General features: G+C 52.0%; 1 protein-coding gene across 1 annotated transcript in view; it reads right to left on the bottom strand.

Annotated features, from left to right (window-relative positions):
- The window catches only part of utp20 (UTP20 small subunit processome component), a 206,642-nt gene that overhangs the window by 14,799 nt on the left and 173,458 nt on the right, over positions 1 to 18,385 (bottom strand). The window contains 4 exon segments of the mRNA XM_072484851.1: positions 1,304 to 1,435; positions 13,938 to 14,120; positions 14,279 to 14,348; positions 17,356 to 17,435. Coding sequence (XP_072340952.1) covers positions 1,304 to 1,435; positions 13,938 to 14,120; positions 14,279 to 14,348; positions 17,356 to 17,435 — 465 coding nt within the window.

Below are 18,385 nucleotides of genomic sequence, written 5' to 3'. Positions count from 1 at the left end.
TCTCCGGCGCCGGTTATTGGGTAGGGATCGCGCCGCGGCGGTCGGGGGCCGTTGGCAGCGTCCCCCCCCCCCCCCCCCCCCCCCCCCCCCCCCCCCCCCCCCCGGCGATTCTCCGACCCGCGACGGGCCGAGCGGCCGCCTGTTTTCGGCCTGTCCCACCGGCGTAAATTACATAAGGTTTGTACCGGTGGGACCTGGCTCTGCGGGCGACCTGCAGAGTCCTCAGGGGGATCTGGCCCCGGGGGCCCCCACGGTGGCCTGGCCCGCGATTGGGGCCCACCAATCTGCGGGCGGGCCTGTGCCGTGGGGGCACTCTTTCCCTCCGCGCCGGCCGCTGTAAAGCTCCACCATGGCCGGCACAGAGAAGAAACCCGCTGCGCATGCGCAGGAATCACGCCAGCGGTTCTGGGAACACGCTGGCGTTCCTGCGCATGCGGCAACTCGTGCCGGCTGGCGGAGGCCCTTCGCGCGGCGCCAATCACTCCAGCGCCGGCCTAGCCCCCGAAGGTGCGGCGAATTCCGCACCTTCCAGGCGGCCCGGCGCCAGAGTGGTTCACGCCACTCTTTGGCGCCGGTACGGCCTGCCTGCCGGATACCGGAGAATCCCCCAGTGGACTTTCGTATCACGGAACTGTACAGCACAGGAGGCCTTCAGCTCACTTTGAAAAGAGCTATCCAGTTAATCCCAATCCCCCTGCTCTTTCCACATCGCCCTGCAAATATTCTGCTTCATACATTTATCAAATTTCCTTATGAAAATTATTATTGAATCTGCTTCCTTCACCTTTTCAGACAGTTCATAACAACTCGCTGCAGTAAAGATAACAGCAGATTATTTTGCCAAATACCTTAAACCTGTGCCCTCAGGTTACTGAACCGCTGCCAGATGGATGGGCGTTTCACCATATTTACTCTAATCCAGCTCCCGTATAATTTTAAACACCTTGGCCCAATCTCATTCCACCATCTCTACTTAAACATTCATAAATGTTTAGTATAGTTTCATGGTTTAAGATTTAGTCAGGACGGTTTGAACGAAGCAGCTAAGCATTTCCACACAGAGCCCCGAGCAATGAGGGGGGATCGGGGCAATTTAAGTACTCCCTTGATGCCCGTTAGTTTTAATAGATGTGCACTGCTGCTAACATGGCCTCCAATTGCTCAGTTCCAGCATTGCTAATAAATGAAACTTAAGAAGAAATGTGAAATTTATGGTGTGAACTGACCTCTGCCCAGCTCTTTAAATAAATCCCAAAGAATCCCAAAGTGTTCAAAAGTGCAACAGTACACGAGTTGGACTCACATTTTGAAATCTTTCAGGATTAATCTCGGTTTCGAGGATGGGGAGGACAGTCGCAATACGTTTCTCAAAGGCGACCCCTTCAGCTTCAACAAAAAGCCCACAGGCATGGGCAGCCAATCGACGGTGAGAGATCTGTAATAGGTACACACAGCCGAGAGTGAATTCTGGTTAAAGATCACAGACCTGAAACATTATCTCGGTTTCTCTCTTCACAGATGCTGACAGGCTTGCTGACTGTTTCCAACACTTTCTGTTTTTACTTCAAGTCTCCAGCAGTATTTTGCTGTCACAAGATCAAACATCGAATGTTATCATGTTTAAAATTCTCTCATGGGGACTTCCGGTTGCGGCGATGACTAGCTAAGCCGTACGTTTCGGCGGCTCCAGCTCCAACGGACCTTCGGGCTCTTTTAAGAGCCCCAACGGGAAATTTTCGCGCGACGAAACCCGGTGTGCGGTGAGTGAATAGGGAGTCCCCCCCCAACGAAAGAGGAAAATATCGGCGGCTGCAGCGCGAGGAATCCTCGACGATAGGGACAGAAAGGGAGAAGGCACAAGATGGCGGCGGAGAAAGCCCAGGCGACATGGGGGCCCGAGCAAGACGGATTCTTGAGACGGTGTGTGGAGCTACTAAAGAGGGAGGTGCTGACCCCGATGCTACACGCAATTGAGGGGCTCAAGGAGGCACAAAGGACCCAGGAGACAGAGCTCCGCGTGGTGGAGCAGAAGGTGACGGATAATGAGGACGAGATCCTGGGCCTGGCGGTCAAAACACAGACGCACGAGGCGCTCCACACACAGTGCATTGAAAGGATTGAGGCCCTAGAAAACAGAGCGCGAAGGAAGAACCTTCGGATACTGGGTCTCCCTGAGGGAGTGGAAGGAGCGGATTGCGGGGCTTATGTAAGCACGATGCTAAGCTCGTTGATGGGAGCTGAGGCCCCTGCGGGCCCCTTAGAGGTGGAGGGGGCCCATCGGATCCCGGCGAGGAGACCAAAAGCGGGAGAACCACCCAGGGCGACAATCGTGCGATTTCACCGCCTTAAAGATAGAGAAGAGGTCCTGAGATGGGCTAAAAAGGTACGAAGTAGCAGATGGGAGAATGCAGTGGTACGGGTGTACCAGGATTGGAGTGCGGGGGTGGCGAGAAGGAGGGCGAGTTTTAACCGAGCTAAGGAGGTGTTACACAAAAAGAAGGTGAAGTTCGGGATGCTGCAGCCGGCACGACTATGGGTCACGTACCAGGAGAGACATCACTATTTCGAAACGGCGGAAGAAGCATGGACCTTTATTAAAGATGAGAAATTGGATCGGAACTGAAGGACTGATACTGTAGGGAATGTTATTGTCGATGTAAATAGAGAAGTAAATTGGGAAGGGGGGAGACACTAAGAAATGTGGGCGCCGGTGAGGGGGGAAAGAAGGGACATAGGCGGAGAATGAGGAATGGGAGTGGGAGGGGAAAGGGAGCTGCGCCACAAGAGGCGGGTCAGATATAGGGATGTTCCCGCGCCAGAAAGATAATGGCGGGAAGACAGGCGCAAGGCAGATGGGAGTTCCCCACACGGGGGGGGGGGGGTCAAGGAGGGAGCAGGAGTAGCCGGGGTCAGTTGAAGTCAGCTGACTTGCGGAAGTAATATGGGGGGAGCAATCACGCTAGAAGGGGATCTAGCGGGGGGGGGGGGGGGGGGGGAATAACTGGGTTGCTGCTGCAGAAATCAAAGAGGAAATGGCTAAAGAGTGGGTGGACGGGGATGGAATGCGACGCCTGGGGAGCGAGTGGGAGCGCGGAAGCGGGATACGGGACTGGCCTAGAGAAGGTGATGGCTAGTCGACACGGGAAGGGGGCAGGTAGCCCCCTAGTGAGGCTGATCACGTGGAACGTGAGAGGCCTGAATGGACTGATTAAAAGGGCCCGAGTGCTCGCGCACTTGAAAGGACTAAGGGCAGACGTGGCTATGCTCCAGGAGACGCACCTGAAGGTGGCGGACCAAGTTAGGTTAAGGAAAGGATGGGTGGGACAGGTGTTCCACTCAGGGCTAGATGCAAAGAATAGAGGGGTGGCCATATTGGTGGGGAAACGGGTAGCATTTGAAGCAAGGAGCATTGTAGCAGATAGCGGAGGTAGATATGTAATGGTGAGTGGCAGGCTGGAGGGAATGGAGGTCGTGCTGGTTAACGTATATGCCCCGAATTGGGATGATGCGGGATTTATGAGACGGATGTTGGGTCGTATACCGGACCTGGAGGTAGGAATCTTGATATTGGGAGGGGACTTCAACACCGTGCTGGACCCAGGGTTAGATAGATCCAGATCGAAGACCGGAAGAAGGCCGGCAGCGGCCAAGGTGCTCAAGGGGTTTATGGACCAAATGGGGGGAGTGGATCCATGGCGATTTCTTAGACCGAGGGCCAGGGAGTTCGCCTTCTTCTCCCATGTCCATAAAGTGTACTCCCGGATAGATTTTTTTGTTCTGGGAAGGTCGTTGATCTCAAGGGTGGAAGAAGCTGAGTATTCAGCCATAGCGGTTTCGGACAATGCCCCACACTGGGTGGACCTGGAACTAGGAGAGGAAAGGGAGCAGCGAGCACTCTGGCGATTAGATGTGGGATTGATGGCGGATGAGGGAGTGTGTGGAAGAGTGCGGGGATGTATTGAGAAGTACCTGGAGGCCAATGACGACGGGGAGGTCCGAGTGGGAGTGGTATGGGAAGCACTAAAATCAGTGGTCAGAGGAGAGCTGATCTCCATTAGGGCCCACAAAGGGAAAACAGAGGCCAAGGAAAGGGAAAGATTACTGGGGGAGATTTTAAGGGTGGACAGGGAATTTGCGGAGACCCCGGAGGAGGGACTGTACAGGGAGAGAAGACGACTCCAGGCGGAGTTCGACCTTTTGACCACCAGAAGGGCGGAGGTGCTGTGGAGGAAGGCACAGGGGAGGAGGTATGAATATGGGGAAAAGGCTAGTCGCCTGCTGGCCAATCAGTTGCGAAAGAGGACAGCAGCGAGGGAGATAGGGGGAATTAGAGACGAAAAGGGAGCTACGGTGCGGAGAGCAGGGAAGATAAACGAGGTGTTCAAGACCTTTTATGAAGGACTGTATAGGTCCCAATCCCCGGTGGGAGAGGAGGGGATGCAGCAGTTCCTGGATCAATTGAGGTTCCCGAGGGTGGAGGAGCAGGAGGTGGAAGGCCTGGGGGCACCGGTTGGGGTGGACGAGGTTATTAAGGGGCTGGGGAATATGCAAGCAGGGAAGGCTCCGGGACCAGACGGGTTCCCGGTGGAATTTTATAGAAAATACGTGGACTTGTTGGCCCCGCTGTTGGTGAGGACGTTTAATGAGGCCAGGGAAGGAGGGACTTTACCCGCGACAATGTCGGAGGCGACGATATCGCTAATTCTGAAGCGGGATAAAGATCCGTTGCAGTGCGGGTCCTATAGACCTATTTCATTCTTGAATGTGGACACCAAATTGCTGGCAAAGGTACTGGCATCGAGGATAGAGGACTGTGTCCCGGGGGTGGTGCATGAAGACCAGACAGGGTTCGTAAAGGGGAGACAATTGAATGTCAACGTGCGACGACTATTAGGGGTGATAATGATGCCCCCAGTGGAGGGGGAGGCAGAGATAGTGGCGGCAATGGATGCAGAGAAGGCATTTGATAGGGTGGAGTGGGAGTATTTATGGGAGGTGCTAAGGAGGTTTGGGTTCAGGAACGGGTTTATTAGCTGGGTCAACCTCCTTTATGGGGCCCCAACGGCAAGTGTGGTCACGGGTCGGCAAAGATCGGAGTATTTCCGACTATATAGGGGAACAAGACAGGGATGCCCGCTATCTCCATTGTTGTTCGCGTTGGCAATTGAACCTCTGGCCATGGCATTGAGAGACTCCAGGAAATGGAGAGGGGTGATTCGAGGGGGAGAAGAACACCGAGTGTCGCTATACGCAGATGACCTACTGTTGTATGTGACGGACCCAGTGGGGGGGATGACAGAGGTCATGCAGATTTTGAGGGAGTTCGGAGATTTCTCGGGATATAGGCTTAACATGGGGAAGAGTGAACTATTCGTGATACACCCTGGGGACCAGGGTAGAGAGATAGAAGGCCTGCCTCTAAGGAAAGTGGAAAGAAACTTCCGATACCTGGGGATTCAGATCGCTCGGAGCTGGGGAACCTTACACAGACTTAATCTGACACGATTGGTAGAACAAATGGAGGAAGACTTCAAGAGGTGGGACATGCAGCCTCTGTCGTTGGCGGGCAGAGTGCAGGCAATTAAGATGATGGTCCTCCCGAGGTTCTTATTTGTATTTCAATGTCTCCCTATACTAATCACTAAGACCTTTTTTTAAAAAATAGACAGGAGCATCACGAGCTTCGTGTGGGCAGGGAAAGTCCCGAGGGTAAGGAGGGGGTTCCTACAACGTAGCAGAGACAGGAGGATTGGCGCTACCGAATTTGGGCGACTACTATTGGGCCGCCAATGTGGCGATGATTCGTAAATGGATGATGGAGGGAGAGGGAGCGGCGTGGAAAAAACTGGAGAGAAAGTCCTGTAAAGGGACGAGCCTAGAGGCACTGGTGACGGCGCCGCTACCGCTCTCACCAAAAAAGTTTACCACGAACCCAGTGGTGGCGGCAACATTGAATATTTGGGGACAATGGAGGCGACAGAGAGGTGCGCGGGGAGCCCTGGTGGGGTCCCCAATCAGGAACAACCACAGGTTTGCCCCAGGAAGGATGGATGGAGGATTTCAGAGCTGGCACCAGTTGGGAATTAGGAGGGTGGGAGATTTATTTATAGATGGGACGTTTGCGAGCTTGGGAGCATTGGAGGAAAAGTATAAGTTGCCCCGGGGAAACTTCCTTAGATATATGCAGATGAGGACGTTCACAAAACAACAGGTGAGGGAATTTCCGCTGCTCCCGACACAGGGGATCCAGGACAGAGTGCTTTCGGGGGTATGGGTCGGAGAGGGCAAGGTGTCAGAGATATACCAAGAGATGAGGGAAGAGGGGGAGGAGTCGGTGGGCGAACTAAAAGGAAAGTGGGAAGAAGAGCTCGGGGAGGAGATAGAGGAGGGTATGTGGGCTGATGCCCTAAGCAGGGTAAATTCCTCTTCCTCGTGCGCCAGGCTTAGCCTGATTCAATTCAAGGTGCTACATAGAGCACACATAACGGGAGAAAGATTGAGCAGGTTCTTCGGAGTGGAGGACAAGTGTAGGAGGTGCGGCGGAAGCTCGGCAAACCACGCACATATGTTTTGGTTGTGCCCGGCACTGGAGGGGTATTGGAAGGGAGTGACGGGAGTGATTTCGAAGGTGGTGAAGGTCCGGGTCAAACCAGGCTGGGGGCTAGCTTTATTTGGAGTTGCGGATGAGCCGGGAGTGCAGGAGGCGAAAGAGGCCGACGTTGTGGCCTTTGCGTGCCTAGTAGTCCGGCGTAGGATTTTACTCATGTGGAAGGAAGCGAAACCCCCCGGACTGGAGGCCTGGATAAACGATATGGCGGGGTTCATAAAACTGGAGCAGATGAAGTTTGCGCTGAGAGGATCGGCTCAAGGGTTCACCAGGCGGTGGCAGCCATTCCTCGACTACCTAGGGGAACGTTAGAGGGAAGACAGATGACCAGCAGCAGCAACCCAGGGGGGAGGGGGGGGTGGAAAGTTTTATTTTATGTTAAATGATTAGCTTACCATGTTGGTTCGCCATTTTTTCACTGTTAAATTTTCTTTTTTTTTGTTATGTTTGCTTTGTAAGGGGAAAAAATTGTGATCGAAAAATTTTCAATAAAATATATTTAAAAAAAAAAAAATTCTCTCATGGTCAAATCTCCAGCCTCACTCCTCCCCCCTCAATCTCTGCAATGTCCTCCAGTCCGACAACTCTCATATCCCTACACTTCTCACCCCTTGTACATCTCCCATTCCTTATGGTTCCACCAATGACAGCCATGCCTTCAGTCCCGGGCCCTAAGATCTGGGGATTCCCTCACTAAAACTCTCCGCATCTTTGCCCTCTTTTAAGACAGACCTTAAAACCTACCGCTTTTACCAAGTTTTTGATAATTTGTTTTAATAGTTTTTTGGCACAGCATCCTCACTTCTGTCTCAGCAAAGCACCTTGGAATGTCTCTCGACATTAAAAGCGCCATATAAACGCTCAAAATTTGTTTAGCAAGTACATAGAATTATAGAAATTAGTCGAAAAACTCTCTTCCCAATTTGAGCTATCTAATCACATTTCCTTCCATTTTCAATTCTTGTCTGCTATTATTCCATTGCTGTTTGTGGGATCTTTATGTGCAAATCGGCAGGCTCATTTCTCACATTGCAACAGTGATCACATTCTAAAGTATTTCATTGGCTGTAAAATGCTTTGTAATGTCCTGACGCACTGACAGTAACCACAGAACTGAAAGCACTTCCTTTTCAAATCCCCTTATAAAATGTCTCTGACTCCAGTGGGCTGAAGAAGCATGCCCATAAAATATCTAATGCTTCACATTCAGATCAGAAGAACAGGACCAGGAGTAGTTCATTTGGGCCATCTACCCTGTTCCGCCATATGGCTGATGTAGTTGTGGTCTCAACTCCACTTTCTCCTGTCTGTCCCCCTGTCCCCCAATAACCCTCAACGCGCTTGTCGATCAAATATCTGACAACTGACTTCCGGGTGCGGCTATGCAGAGCTAAGTCGCATATTCGGCAGCTCCTGCTTGGAACGGACTTTTGGGCTCTTTTACAGGGCCCCCACAGCATTTGTTTGACATTTCTCGGTGTGGGAAGAAGGCTGCAATATTCCCCCGACAGTGTCCCTCAGGAAGGGTATGTCTCTGGGTTGCCAGACACGGCAGAAACAGTAAAAGATTTGGCTGCAACTGCAGGATAAACAGGGCCTCTTCCAGCATGCAGGCGGGGGAAGGGCAAGCTTAAAGCTGCAAGCTGACCTGAGGGCCTGTATCAAAGGTGAATTCTAGCAGCAGAGGGAACAACTGTGAAAGGACCTCATCAAGGCCACTGAAGGGACTTCCGGTTGCGGTGATGCCTAGCTAGCCGCACGCTTCGGCGGCTCCAGCTCCGACGGACCTTCGGGCTCTTTTAAGAGCCCCAACGGGGAATTTTTCGACGACGCAACCCGGTGTGGGGTGTGTGAGAAGGGAGTCCCCCCCAAACGAAGGAGGAAAAAACCGGCGGCGGCGGCTGCAGCGCGAGGAATCGTCGACCAAAGGGCCAGAAAGAGAGAAGTACAAGATGGCGGCGGAGAAAGCGCAGGCGACATGGGGGCCTGAGCAGGATGAAATTGTGAGACGGTGCGTGGAGCTGCTGAAGAGGGAGGTGCTGACCCCGTTGCTACAGGCAATTGAGGGGCTCAAGGAGACATTAAAGACCCAGGAGACAGAGCTCCGCGTGGTGGAGCAGAAGGTGACAGATATTGAGGACGAGATCCTGGGCCTGGCGGTTAAGACACAGACGCACGAGGCACTTCATAAAAAGTGTACTGAAAGGATCGAAGCCCTAGAAAATGGAGCGCGAAGGAAGAACCTTCGGATACTGGGTCTCCCTGAGGGTGTGGAAGGAGTGGACTGTGGAGCGTACGCAAGTACGATGCTGAGCTCACTGATGGGTGCTGAGGCCCCTACGGGCCCCTTGGAGGTGGAGTGGGCAAATCGGATTCCGGCGAGAAGACCAAAAGCGGGAGAACCACCCAGGGCGATAATCGTGCGATTTTACCGCCTTAAGGATAGAGAAGAGGTCCTGAGATGGGCTAAAAAGGTGCGGAGTAGCAGATGGGAGAATGCAGTGGTACGGGTATACCAGGATTGGAGTGCGGAGGTGGCGAGAAGGAGGGCGAGCTTCAACCGAGCCAAAGAGGTGTTGCATAAAAGGAAGGTGAAGTTCGGGATGCTGCAGCTGGCTAGACTATGGGTCACGTATCAGGAGAGACACCATTATTTTGAGACGGCGGAGGAAGCATGGACCTTCATCAAAGAAGAGAAATTGGATCGGAACTGAGGGACTGATGCTGCAGGAAATGTTATTGTTAATGTTATGGTTGAAGTTAATTGAGAAGTAAATTGGGAAGGGGGGAGACATTGGGGAAATGTGGGCGCCGGTGAGGGGGGAAAGACGGGACATAGTTGGAGAATGGGGAAGGGGAGGGGGAGGGGAAAGGGAGCTGCGCCATAAGAGGCGGGTCAGGTAAAGGGATGTTCCCGCGCCAGAAAGAATAGGGCGGGAAGACAGGCGCAAGGCGGATGGGAGTTCCCCACACGGGGGTGTCGAGGAGTGAGCAGGAGTAGCCGGGGTCAGTTGAAGTCAGCTGACTTACGAAAGTAATATGGGGGGAGCAATCATGCTAGAAAGAGATCTAGCGGGGAGGGGGGGAGGGAGGGGGGGGGGGGGGGCGGGGGGGGGGGGACAACTGGGTTGCTGCTGCGGAAATCCAAAAGGAAATGGCTAAAGAGTGGGTGGGCGGGGATGGTGTGCGACGCTGGGGGAGCGAGCGGGAGCACGGAGGCGGGATATGGGACTGGCCTAGAGAAGGTAATGGCTAGTCGACACGGGAGGGGGGCAGGTAGCCCCCTAGCGAGGCTGATCACGTGGAACGTGAGAGGCCTGAACGGACCGATAAAAAGGGCCCGAGTGCTCGCGCATTTGAAAGGACTAAGGGCAGACGTGGTTATGCTCCAAGAGACGCACCTAAAGGTGGCGGACCAAGTTAGGCGAAAGAAAGGATGGGTGGGACAGGTGTTCCACTCAGGACTGGACGCAAAGAATAGAGGGGTGGCCATTTTGGTGGGGAAACGGGTAGCATTTGAAGCAAAGAACATCGTAGCAGATAGCGGAGGTAGATATGTAATGGTGAGTGGCAGGCTGGAGGGAATGGAGGTCGTGTTGGTTAATGTGTATGCCCCAAACTGGGACGATGCGGGATTTATGAGACGGATGCTGGGGCGTATACCAGACCTGGAGGTAGGAAACTTGATTTTAGGAGGGGACGTTAATACGGTGCTGGACCCGGGGCTAGATAGATCCAGCTCAAGGACCGGAAGAAGGCCGGCAGCGGCCAAGGTACTTAAGGGGTTTACGGACCAAATGGGGGGAGTGGATCCATGGCGATTTCTTAGACCTAGGGCTAGGGAGTTTTCCTTCTTCTCCCATGTCCATAAAGTGTACTCCCGGATAGATTTTTTTGTTTTGGGAAGGTCGTTGATCTCTAGGGTGGAAGAAGCTGAGTACTCAGCCATAGCGGTTTCGGATCATGCCCCACATTGGGTGGACCTGCAATTAGGAGAGGAAAGGGAGCAGAGAACACTCTGGCGATTAGATGTGGGACTGATGGCGGATGAGTGAGTGTGTGCAAGAGTGCGGGGGTGTATTGAGAGATACCTGGAGGTCAATGACGACGGCGAGGTCCCTGTGGGAGTGGTATGGGAAGCACTAAAAGCGGTGGTCAGAGGAGAGCTGATCTCCATTGGGGCCCACAAAAGGAAAACAGAGGCCAAGGAAAGGAAAAGATTACTGGGGGAGATTTTAAGGGTGGATAGGGAATTTGCAGAGACCCCGGAATAGGAATTGTACAGGGAGAGGAGACATCTCCAGACGGAATTTGACCTTCTGACCACCAGAAAGGCGGAGGTACTGTGGAGGAAGGCACAGGGGAGGAGGTATGAATATGGGGAAAAGGCTAGTCGTCTGTTGGCTCATCAATTGCGAAAGAGGGCAGCAGCGAGGGAGATAGGAGGAATTAGAGACGAAAGGGGAGACACGGTGCGAAGGGCAGGAAAGATAAATGAGGTGTTCAAGACCTTCTATGAGTAACTGTATAGGTCTCAACCCCCAGAGGGAGAGGAGGGGATGCGGCAGTTCCTGGACCAATTGAGGTTCCCGAAAGTGGAGGAGCGGGGGGTGGTAGGCCTGGGGGCACCGATTGGGGTGGACGAGGTTATTAAGGGACTGGGAAACATGCAAGCAGGGAAGGCCCCAGGACCAGACGGGTTTTCGGTGGAGTATTACAGAAAATATGTGGACTTGTTGGCCCCGTTGATGGTGAGGACGTTCAATGAGGCCAGGAAAGGGGGGGAAAGAGGCGACGATATCGTTAATTTTGAAGAGGGATAAAGATCCGTTGCAGTGCGGGTCCTATAGACCCATTTCATTATTGAACGTGGACGCCAAATTGTTGGCAAAGGTACTGGCACCGAGGATAGAGGACTGTGTCCCGGAGGTGGTGCACGAAGACCAGACAGGGTTCGTAAAAGGGAGACAACTGAATGTTAACGTGCGACGACTATTAGGGGTGATAATGATGCCCCCAGTGGAGGGGGAGGCAGAGATAGTGGCGGCAATGGACGCAGAGAAGGCATTTGATAGGGTGGAGTGGGAGTATTTATGGGAAGTGTTAAGGAGGTTTGGGAACGGCTTTATTAGCTGGGTTAGACTTCTTTATGGGGCTCCAACGGCAAGCGTAGTTACAGGTCGACATAGATCGGAGTATTTCCGACTATATAGGGGAACAAGGCAGGGATGCCCGCTGTCTCCATTGTTGTTCGCGTTGGCAATTGAACCTCTGGCCATGGCGTTGAGAGACTCCAGGAAATGGAGAGGGGTGATTAGAGGGGGAGAAGAACACCGAGTCTCGTTATACGCGGATGACCTATTGTTATACGTGTCGGACCCAGCGGGGGGGGGGGATGATAGAGGTTATGCAAATTTTGAGGGGGTTCGGGGATTTCTCGGGGTATAGGCTAAACATGGGGAAGAGTGAATTATTTGTGATACATACAGGGGACCAGAGTAGAGAGATATAAGGCTTGTCTCTAAGGAAAGTGGAAAGAAACTTCCGATACCTGGGGATTCAGATCGCTAGGAGCTGGGGAACCTTGCACAGACTTAATCTGACACGGTTGGTAGATCAAATGGAGGAGGACTTCAAGAGGTGGGACATGCAGCCTCTATCGCTGGCGGGCAGGGTGCAAGCAATTAAGATGATGGTCCTCCCGAGGTTCTTATTTGTATTTCAATGTCTCCCTATACTAATCACCAAGACCTTTTTTAATAAAATAGACAGGAGCATCACGAGCTTCGTGTGGGCAGGGAAAGTTCCGAGAGTAAGGAGGGGGTTCCTTCAGCGTAGTAGGGACAGAGGAGGATTGGCACTACCGAACTTGGGCGATTACTATTGGGCCGGCAATGTGGCAATGATACGTAAATGGATGATGGAGGGTGAGGGAGCGGCGTGGAAAAGACTGGAAAGTCCTGTAAAGGGACGAGTTTAGAGGCGCTGGTGACGGCGCCGCTACCGATCTCACCTAAAAAGTTTACCACGAACCCGATGGTGGCGGCAACATTGAATATCTGGGGACAGTGGAGGCGACAGAGAGGGGTGCGGGGAGCCCTGGTGGCGTCCCCAATCAGGAACAACCATAGGTTCGCCCCAGGAAGAATGGATGGAGGATTTCAGAGCTGGTACCAGTTGGGAATTAGGAGGGTGGGAGATTTATTTATAGATGGGTCTTTTGCGAGCTTGGGAGCATTGCAGGAAATGTATAAGTTGCCCCGGGGAAATTTCTTGAGATATATGCAGGTGAGGGCGTTTACTAGACAACAGGTGAGGGAATTTCCGTTGCTCCCGACACAGGGGATACAGGACAGGGTGCTTTCAGGGGTGTGGGTCGGAGAGGGCAAGGTGTCAGAGATTTACCGAGAGATGAGGGAAGAGGGGGAGGAGTCGGTGGGCGAACTAAAAGGAAAGTGGGAAGAAGAACTAGGGGAGGAGATAGAGGAGGGTATGTGGGCTGATGCCCTAAGCAGGGTAAATTCCTCTTCCTCATGCGCCAGGCTTAGCGTGATTCAATTTAAGGTGCTACATAGAGCACACATAACGGGAGCAAGATTGAGCAGGTTCTTTGGAGTGGAGGACAAATGTGGGAGGTGTGGCGGGAGCCCGGCAAACCACGCACATATGTTTTGGGCGTGCCCGGCACTGGAAGGGTATTGGAAGGGAGTGACGGGGGTGATTTCGCAGGTGGTGAAGGCCCGGGTCAAACCAGGCTGGGGGTTAGCTCTATTTGGAGTTGCGGAAGAGCCGGGAGTGCAGGAGGCGAAAGAGGCCGACGTTGTGGCCTTTGCGTCCCTAGTAGCCCGGCGCAGGATCCTACTCATGTGGAAGGAGGCGAAACCCCCCGGACTGGAGGCCTGGGTAAATGATATGGTGGGGTTCATTAAACTGGAGCAGATAAAGTTTGCCCTGAGAGGATCGGCTCAAGGGTTCACCAGGCGGTGGCAGCCATTTCTCGACTACCTAGGGGAACGTTAGAGGGAAGACAGATGACCAGCAGCAGCAACCCAGGGGGAAGGGGGGTTTAGTTTAGTTTCGGTCAAAGATAAAGGGGTTTTGTTACTTGTGTATTGTTAAAAATTTCTGTATTGTTATTGTTACGTTTGCTTTGTAAGAGGGGAAAAATTGTTGTTTGGGAAAAAAATGTCAATAAAACATATTTAAAAAAAAAAAATATCTGACAACTCAACCTTGAATATATTCAGTTACCCACCCTCCGCTGTTCTCTGGGAGAGGGGATTCCGAAGACCAACGGCCTTCCCAAACAGTTTCAGGCGCAAGTTCCTACCTTTCCACTTTCAAACCATGTCAGGACCAAAGAAAACATCAAGTCCTTGTGTCTCTCATCGACCTTGCTCAAGAGCGACCGGGCTGCTAGAGCTGCCATCTTCTTGCACTTCGGAGAATCGTCATTCACAATCATCAGAGCCATAGGTACGAAGAAAAGAGCACAGTACTGCTGAAGCAGATCCTGCCATGTAAACAAAGACATTCAGAAACAAAGGAATATTTCTTTAAGCTCCTCATTCGCACGAGACTCCTGGTCTCCCCATTATTTCTAGATCGTTTTTTGTACCCTCGATCATAAAGACCGATATAAAGTATTTGTTTAATGTCTCATGAACAAACCTGAGGGAATGACTGGAAGATATATGCCAACATTTCCAAAGCAGATTCTCTTCCTATCTCATGTTCATAGCTAAACAAAGGAGAAAAATCAAACTTTGTTTTAGACGTAAATAGTTTTTATTTACACATCTTTTACAAGGTGCTGTCCCTCAACTTATTGTTCCCCAAATTCTCCCAAGCCATTCGCCATATCACAGAATTTACAGTGCAGGAGGAGGCCATTTGGTCCATCGAGTCTGTGAAGAGTCTTGGAAAGAGCACTCTACCCAAGCCCCCACCCTATTCCCTGTAACCCCATCAAACTTTCTTGGACACTCAGGGCAATTTAACATACCCAATCCACCAAACCCGCACATCTTTGGAGTGTGGGAGGAAACCGGAGAACCCGGAGGAAACCCACGCAAACACGAGGAGAACGTGCAGACTCCGCACAGACAGTGACCCAGTGGGGAATCGAACCTGGGACCCTGGAGCTGTGAAGCAACAGTGCTAACCACTGTGTTACCGTGGCAGCACATTCTATTCTTATTTTTAAAATCTTTTTATTCTCCTCATTTTCAACATTTTCATCAATAAACAACCAAAGAAAAAACAAAAACAAATACAGGAACAATCCCACACACACAAATCCACTCCCGCTCAATATACAGACCAAAACATCCACCCGTACATTCCCGGTTATAAAAAACCCCACAAATTAACAATCCGTAAACCGTGTAACCAAAAACAACAATACCGCCAACCCCCCCTTCCCCCCTCCCTAATGTTCAACGGCAACCAATTCTCAGAAGTGAATAATAAACAGCCCCCATGAATTGTGAAGCCCTTCCTTCATCCTCTTCAGCTGAGACTTCACCTTCCCGAGAGAGTGAAAGAAATTCAAGTGGGGGTCCGTCCCCCCCCCCCCCCCCCCCCCCCCCCAAGCCGTGTCCCATGATGGAGAAGCTAACCTCCACCGAACAGGACCCGCCTCCGGGCAATCAGCAAGGCAAAGGCTAGCATCTGGATAAAAGCAGATTACTGCGGATGCTGGAATCTGAAACGAAAGAGACAATGCTGGAAAATCTCAGCAGGTCTGGCAGCATCTCTAGGGAGAGAAAAGAGCTAACGTTTCAAGTCCGATGACTCTTTGTCAAAGCTAACAGACAGGGAAAGTGGGAAATATTTATACTGTGGAGTGAGAATGAAAGATGAGGCTGTAGCGTGCCTAACCGGAAGATGAGATGTTGTTACTCCAGTTTGCGTTGAGCTTCACTGGAAGATTGCAGCAGGCCAAGAACAGACATGTGGGCATGGGAGCAGGGCCTTGTGTTAAAATAGCAAGCAACAGGAAGGTCAGGGTCCTGAATGCTCACAGACCGAAGATGCTCAGCAAAGCAATCACCCAGTCTGCGTTTGGTCTCTCCAATATAGGGGAGACCACATTGGAGCAGTGAATGCAGTAGACCAAACTGGAAGAGATGCAAGTGAAACGTTGCTTAACCTGGAATGAGTGTTTTGGGCCTGGGATGTTACGCATGGAAGAGGTAAAGGGGTAGGTGTTACACCTTCTGCGATTGCATGGGAAGGTGCCATGCATGATGGGAGAGATGCCACTGGGTATGGTGGATGAGTGGACTAGATTGTCTCGGAGGGAACGGTCTCTGCGGAATGCTGACAGAGGGAGTGAAGGGATGATGTGTTTGGTGGTGGCATCACGCTGGAGTTGGCGAAAATGGCGGAAGATTTTACGGAGGCTCTGCCCCACAACCGCCCGCGCCAGTCCGACCCCGAAAAAGGCTTCGAGGGGCTCTGGTTCCAAGTTCACGATTTCTACCCCCAAGATGACCCTGAAAAACCTCCCTCCAACAAACCTCTCACATTCCACGTAACTATCCGAACCGGGGGTTCCATCCAATGTACGACCCCCTCCTACATGCCGCCACCAGGTGTTCCGCACATTCTATTCTTAGCCCACATGGACGGCGCAGCTAATGGACACCAGGAAACATGCAGTGGCATTGCTTCCCTCCAGGAGGTGTGTAATTAATGTTTGATGTCTCTTCCCAATTAAAGGAACTTGCATTTCTATAGCGCCTTTCACATATTCCTGAGGTCCGAAGCATTTAATAGTCAATGAAGTATTTGCCAGGTGTAGTCGCACTTGCAATGAGACGGCCAAGACACACACAACAGCAATAAGACCAAGACATTAACCTATTTTGATGGTCTGAGGGTTCAATATTGTTCACATAAGCTTACTGCTAATCTTTGAAATACTGCCATGGGATCTTTATCACCAATCCTAGGGCGGGCACTCATTTATTGTCTAGGCAAAATGTGTAGCACTCCCTCACTACTGACCTTCGACAGTGCAGCACTCCCTCGGTCCTGACCCTCCAACAGTGCAGCACTCCCTCAGGACTGACCCTCCGACAGTGCAGCACTCCCTCAGTACTGACCCTCTGACAGTGCAGCACTGCCTCGGTACTGACCCTCCAACAGTACAACACTCCTTCAGTGCTGACCATCCGACAGTGCAGCACTCCCTCAGTACTGGCCGTCCAGTAGTGCAGCACTCCCTCAGTATTGGCCGTCCAATAGTGCAGCCCTCCCTCAGTGCTGACCCTCCGACAGTGCAGCACTCCCTCAGTACTGGCCCTCCAATAGTGCAGCACTCCCTCAGTACTGGCCCTCCAATAGTGCAGCACTCCCTCAGTACTGGCCGTCCAATAGTGCAGCACTCCCTCAGTACTGATCCTCAGTGCAGTCCTCCCTCAATTGACTGTTTACGCCACAAGACCATTCAGCCATCATTTCTGTGCAGGATTTCTACAGCATCAATCCTGCTAGCCCCACTCCTGTTCTCAGTTATTTAGCACAGCACTGGGAACGTCGGATTTGATGATAAGTTCAAGTTTCTGTAATGGGACCCACAACTGCCTGACTCCCAGGCAAAAGTATTATACACTGAGCCACAGCTTGATAGTTCCAGTGTAGCCAGGACTGTGCACATCACGTCTCTAATGGACTCCATTTGTTTAAAAAAAAACATAGTGTATCCGTAAAGAACAGTCACAGATCCAAATAAAACTTACGAAAGCTGTGCCACAATGAATTCAAGGTGAGGCTTCAACTTATAACCCAGGGGATAATCCAGAATGAATTTTATATAAACCTAACAAAAAGAAACAAAGAGGTTAAATGGTTGCAACAGGTTAGGTGCTAAGAGTACAGATGCGTGCAAATGCGCCAGGAAAGGAAGACAGGCGGGCAGGCGGCACGACCCGACAGGCAGGAGGGTGACCCTTTCGCCCACACAAACAGCGAGCAGAGTGATAGCACTCTGTGCGCCACACAGGCAGGCAGATAGAGGGACACGTGTGCCCACACAGACATGCGGGCAGAGGGCCGCACATGCAGGTGGGCAGGGGCGGGTGTGCGCTCACATAGGCAGGTGGGCAGAGGGGCATGTGCGCCCACACATGCATGCGGGCAGAGGGGCACATGCACCCATATGGGCATGCAGGCAGAGGGGCACGTGCACCCACACGGGCAGGCAGGCAGAGGGGGGCCTGGCCCACGTGGGCAGGCAGGCCTGTGCCTGCACGGGGAGGCCGGCAAAGGGGAACACGCCTGCACGGGCTGGCGGGAGGAACGCCCCCGCACAGACAGGCACACAAACACAATACTTAGTTGATTTATTGCATGCCGTAGAGAGCATGGCAACAAATTATTGTCCTCAGCACTCTGCTTTCTGGGAGCACATACTGCAAATCCAAACACTTGGGGATTTCTCACATCTGGAGGCTTAACCATGAATTTCCCAGCAAATTTTAAGCTTCCTAATGGTCAAAATGATTCTGACATGGCTATAAATGCTTGGAAGTATGGGCTCGGGAAAGGTTCCACAAATGGGAATGAAATGCTGGGTCTCTCCTGATAGTGGCTGATCACTGTGATTGGTCAATAACTCCATTATCATTGCATCGTGGGACTACCAGGATGGTGGAAGGTGAACTGGGTAGATTTTGTATTACTTGGTCTAGTAATTTCCATCTGTTCAGATACTGATGACAGTACAGAAATACTTGGGTCCTTTGGAATTATAGGCACAGTCCGTTTGTC

The sequence above is a fragment of the Scyliorhinus torazame genome, chromosome 19, assembly GCF_047496885.1.
Source record: "Scyliorhinus torazame isolate Kashiwa2021f chromosome 19, sScyTor2.1, whole genome shotgun sequence".
Lineage (NCBI taxonomy): Eukaryota > Metazoa > Chordata > Chondrichthyes > Carcharhiniformes > Scyliorhinidae > Scyliorhinus > Scyliorhinus torazame.
The sequence above is the reverse complement of the archived record's forward strand: the minus strand, read 5'-3'. Positions and strand labels throughout refer to the sequence as shown.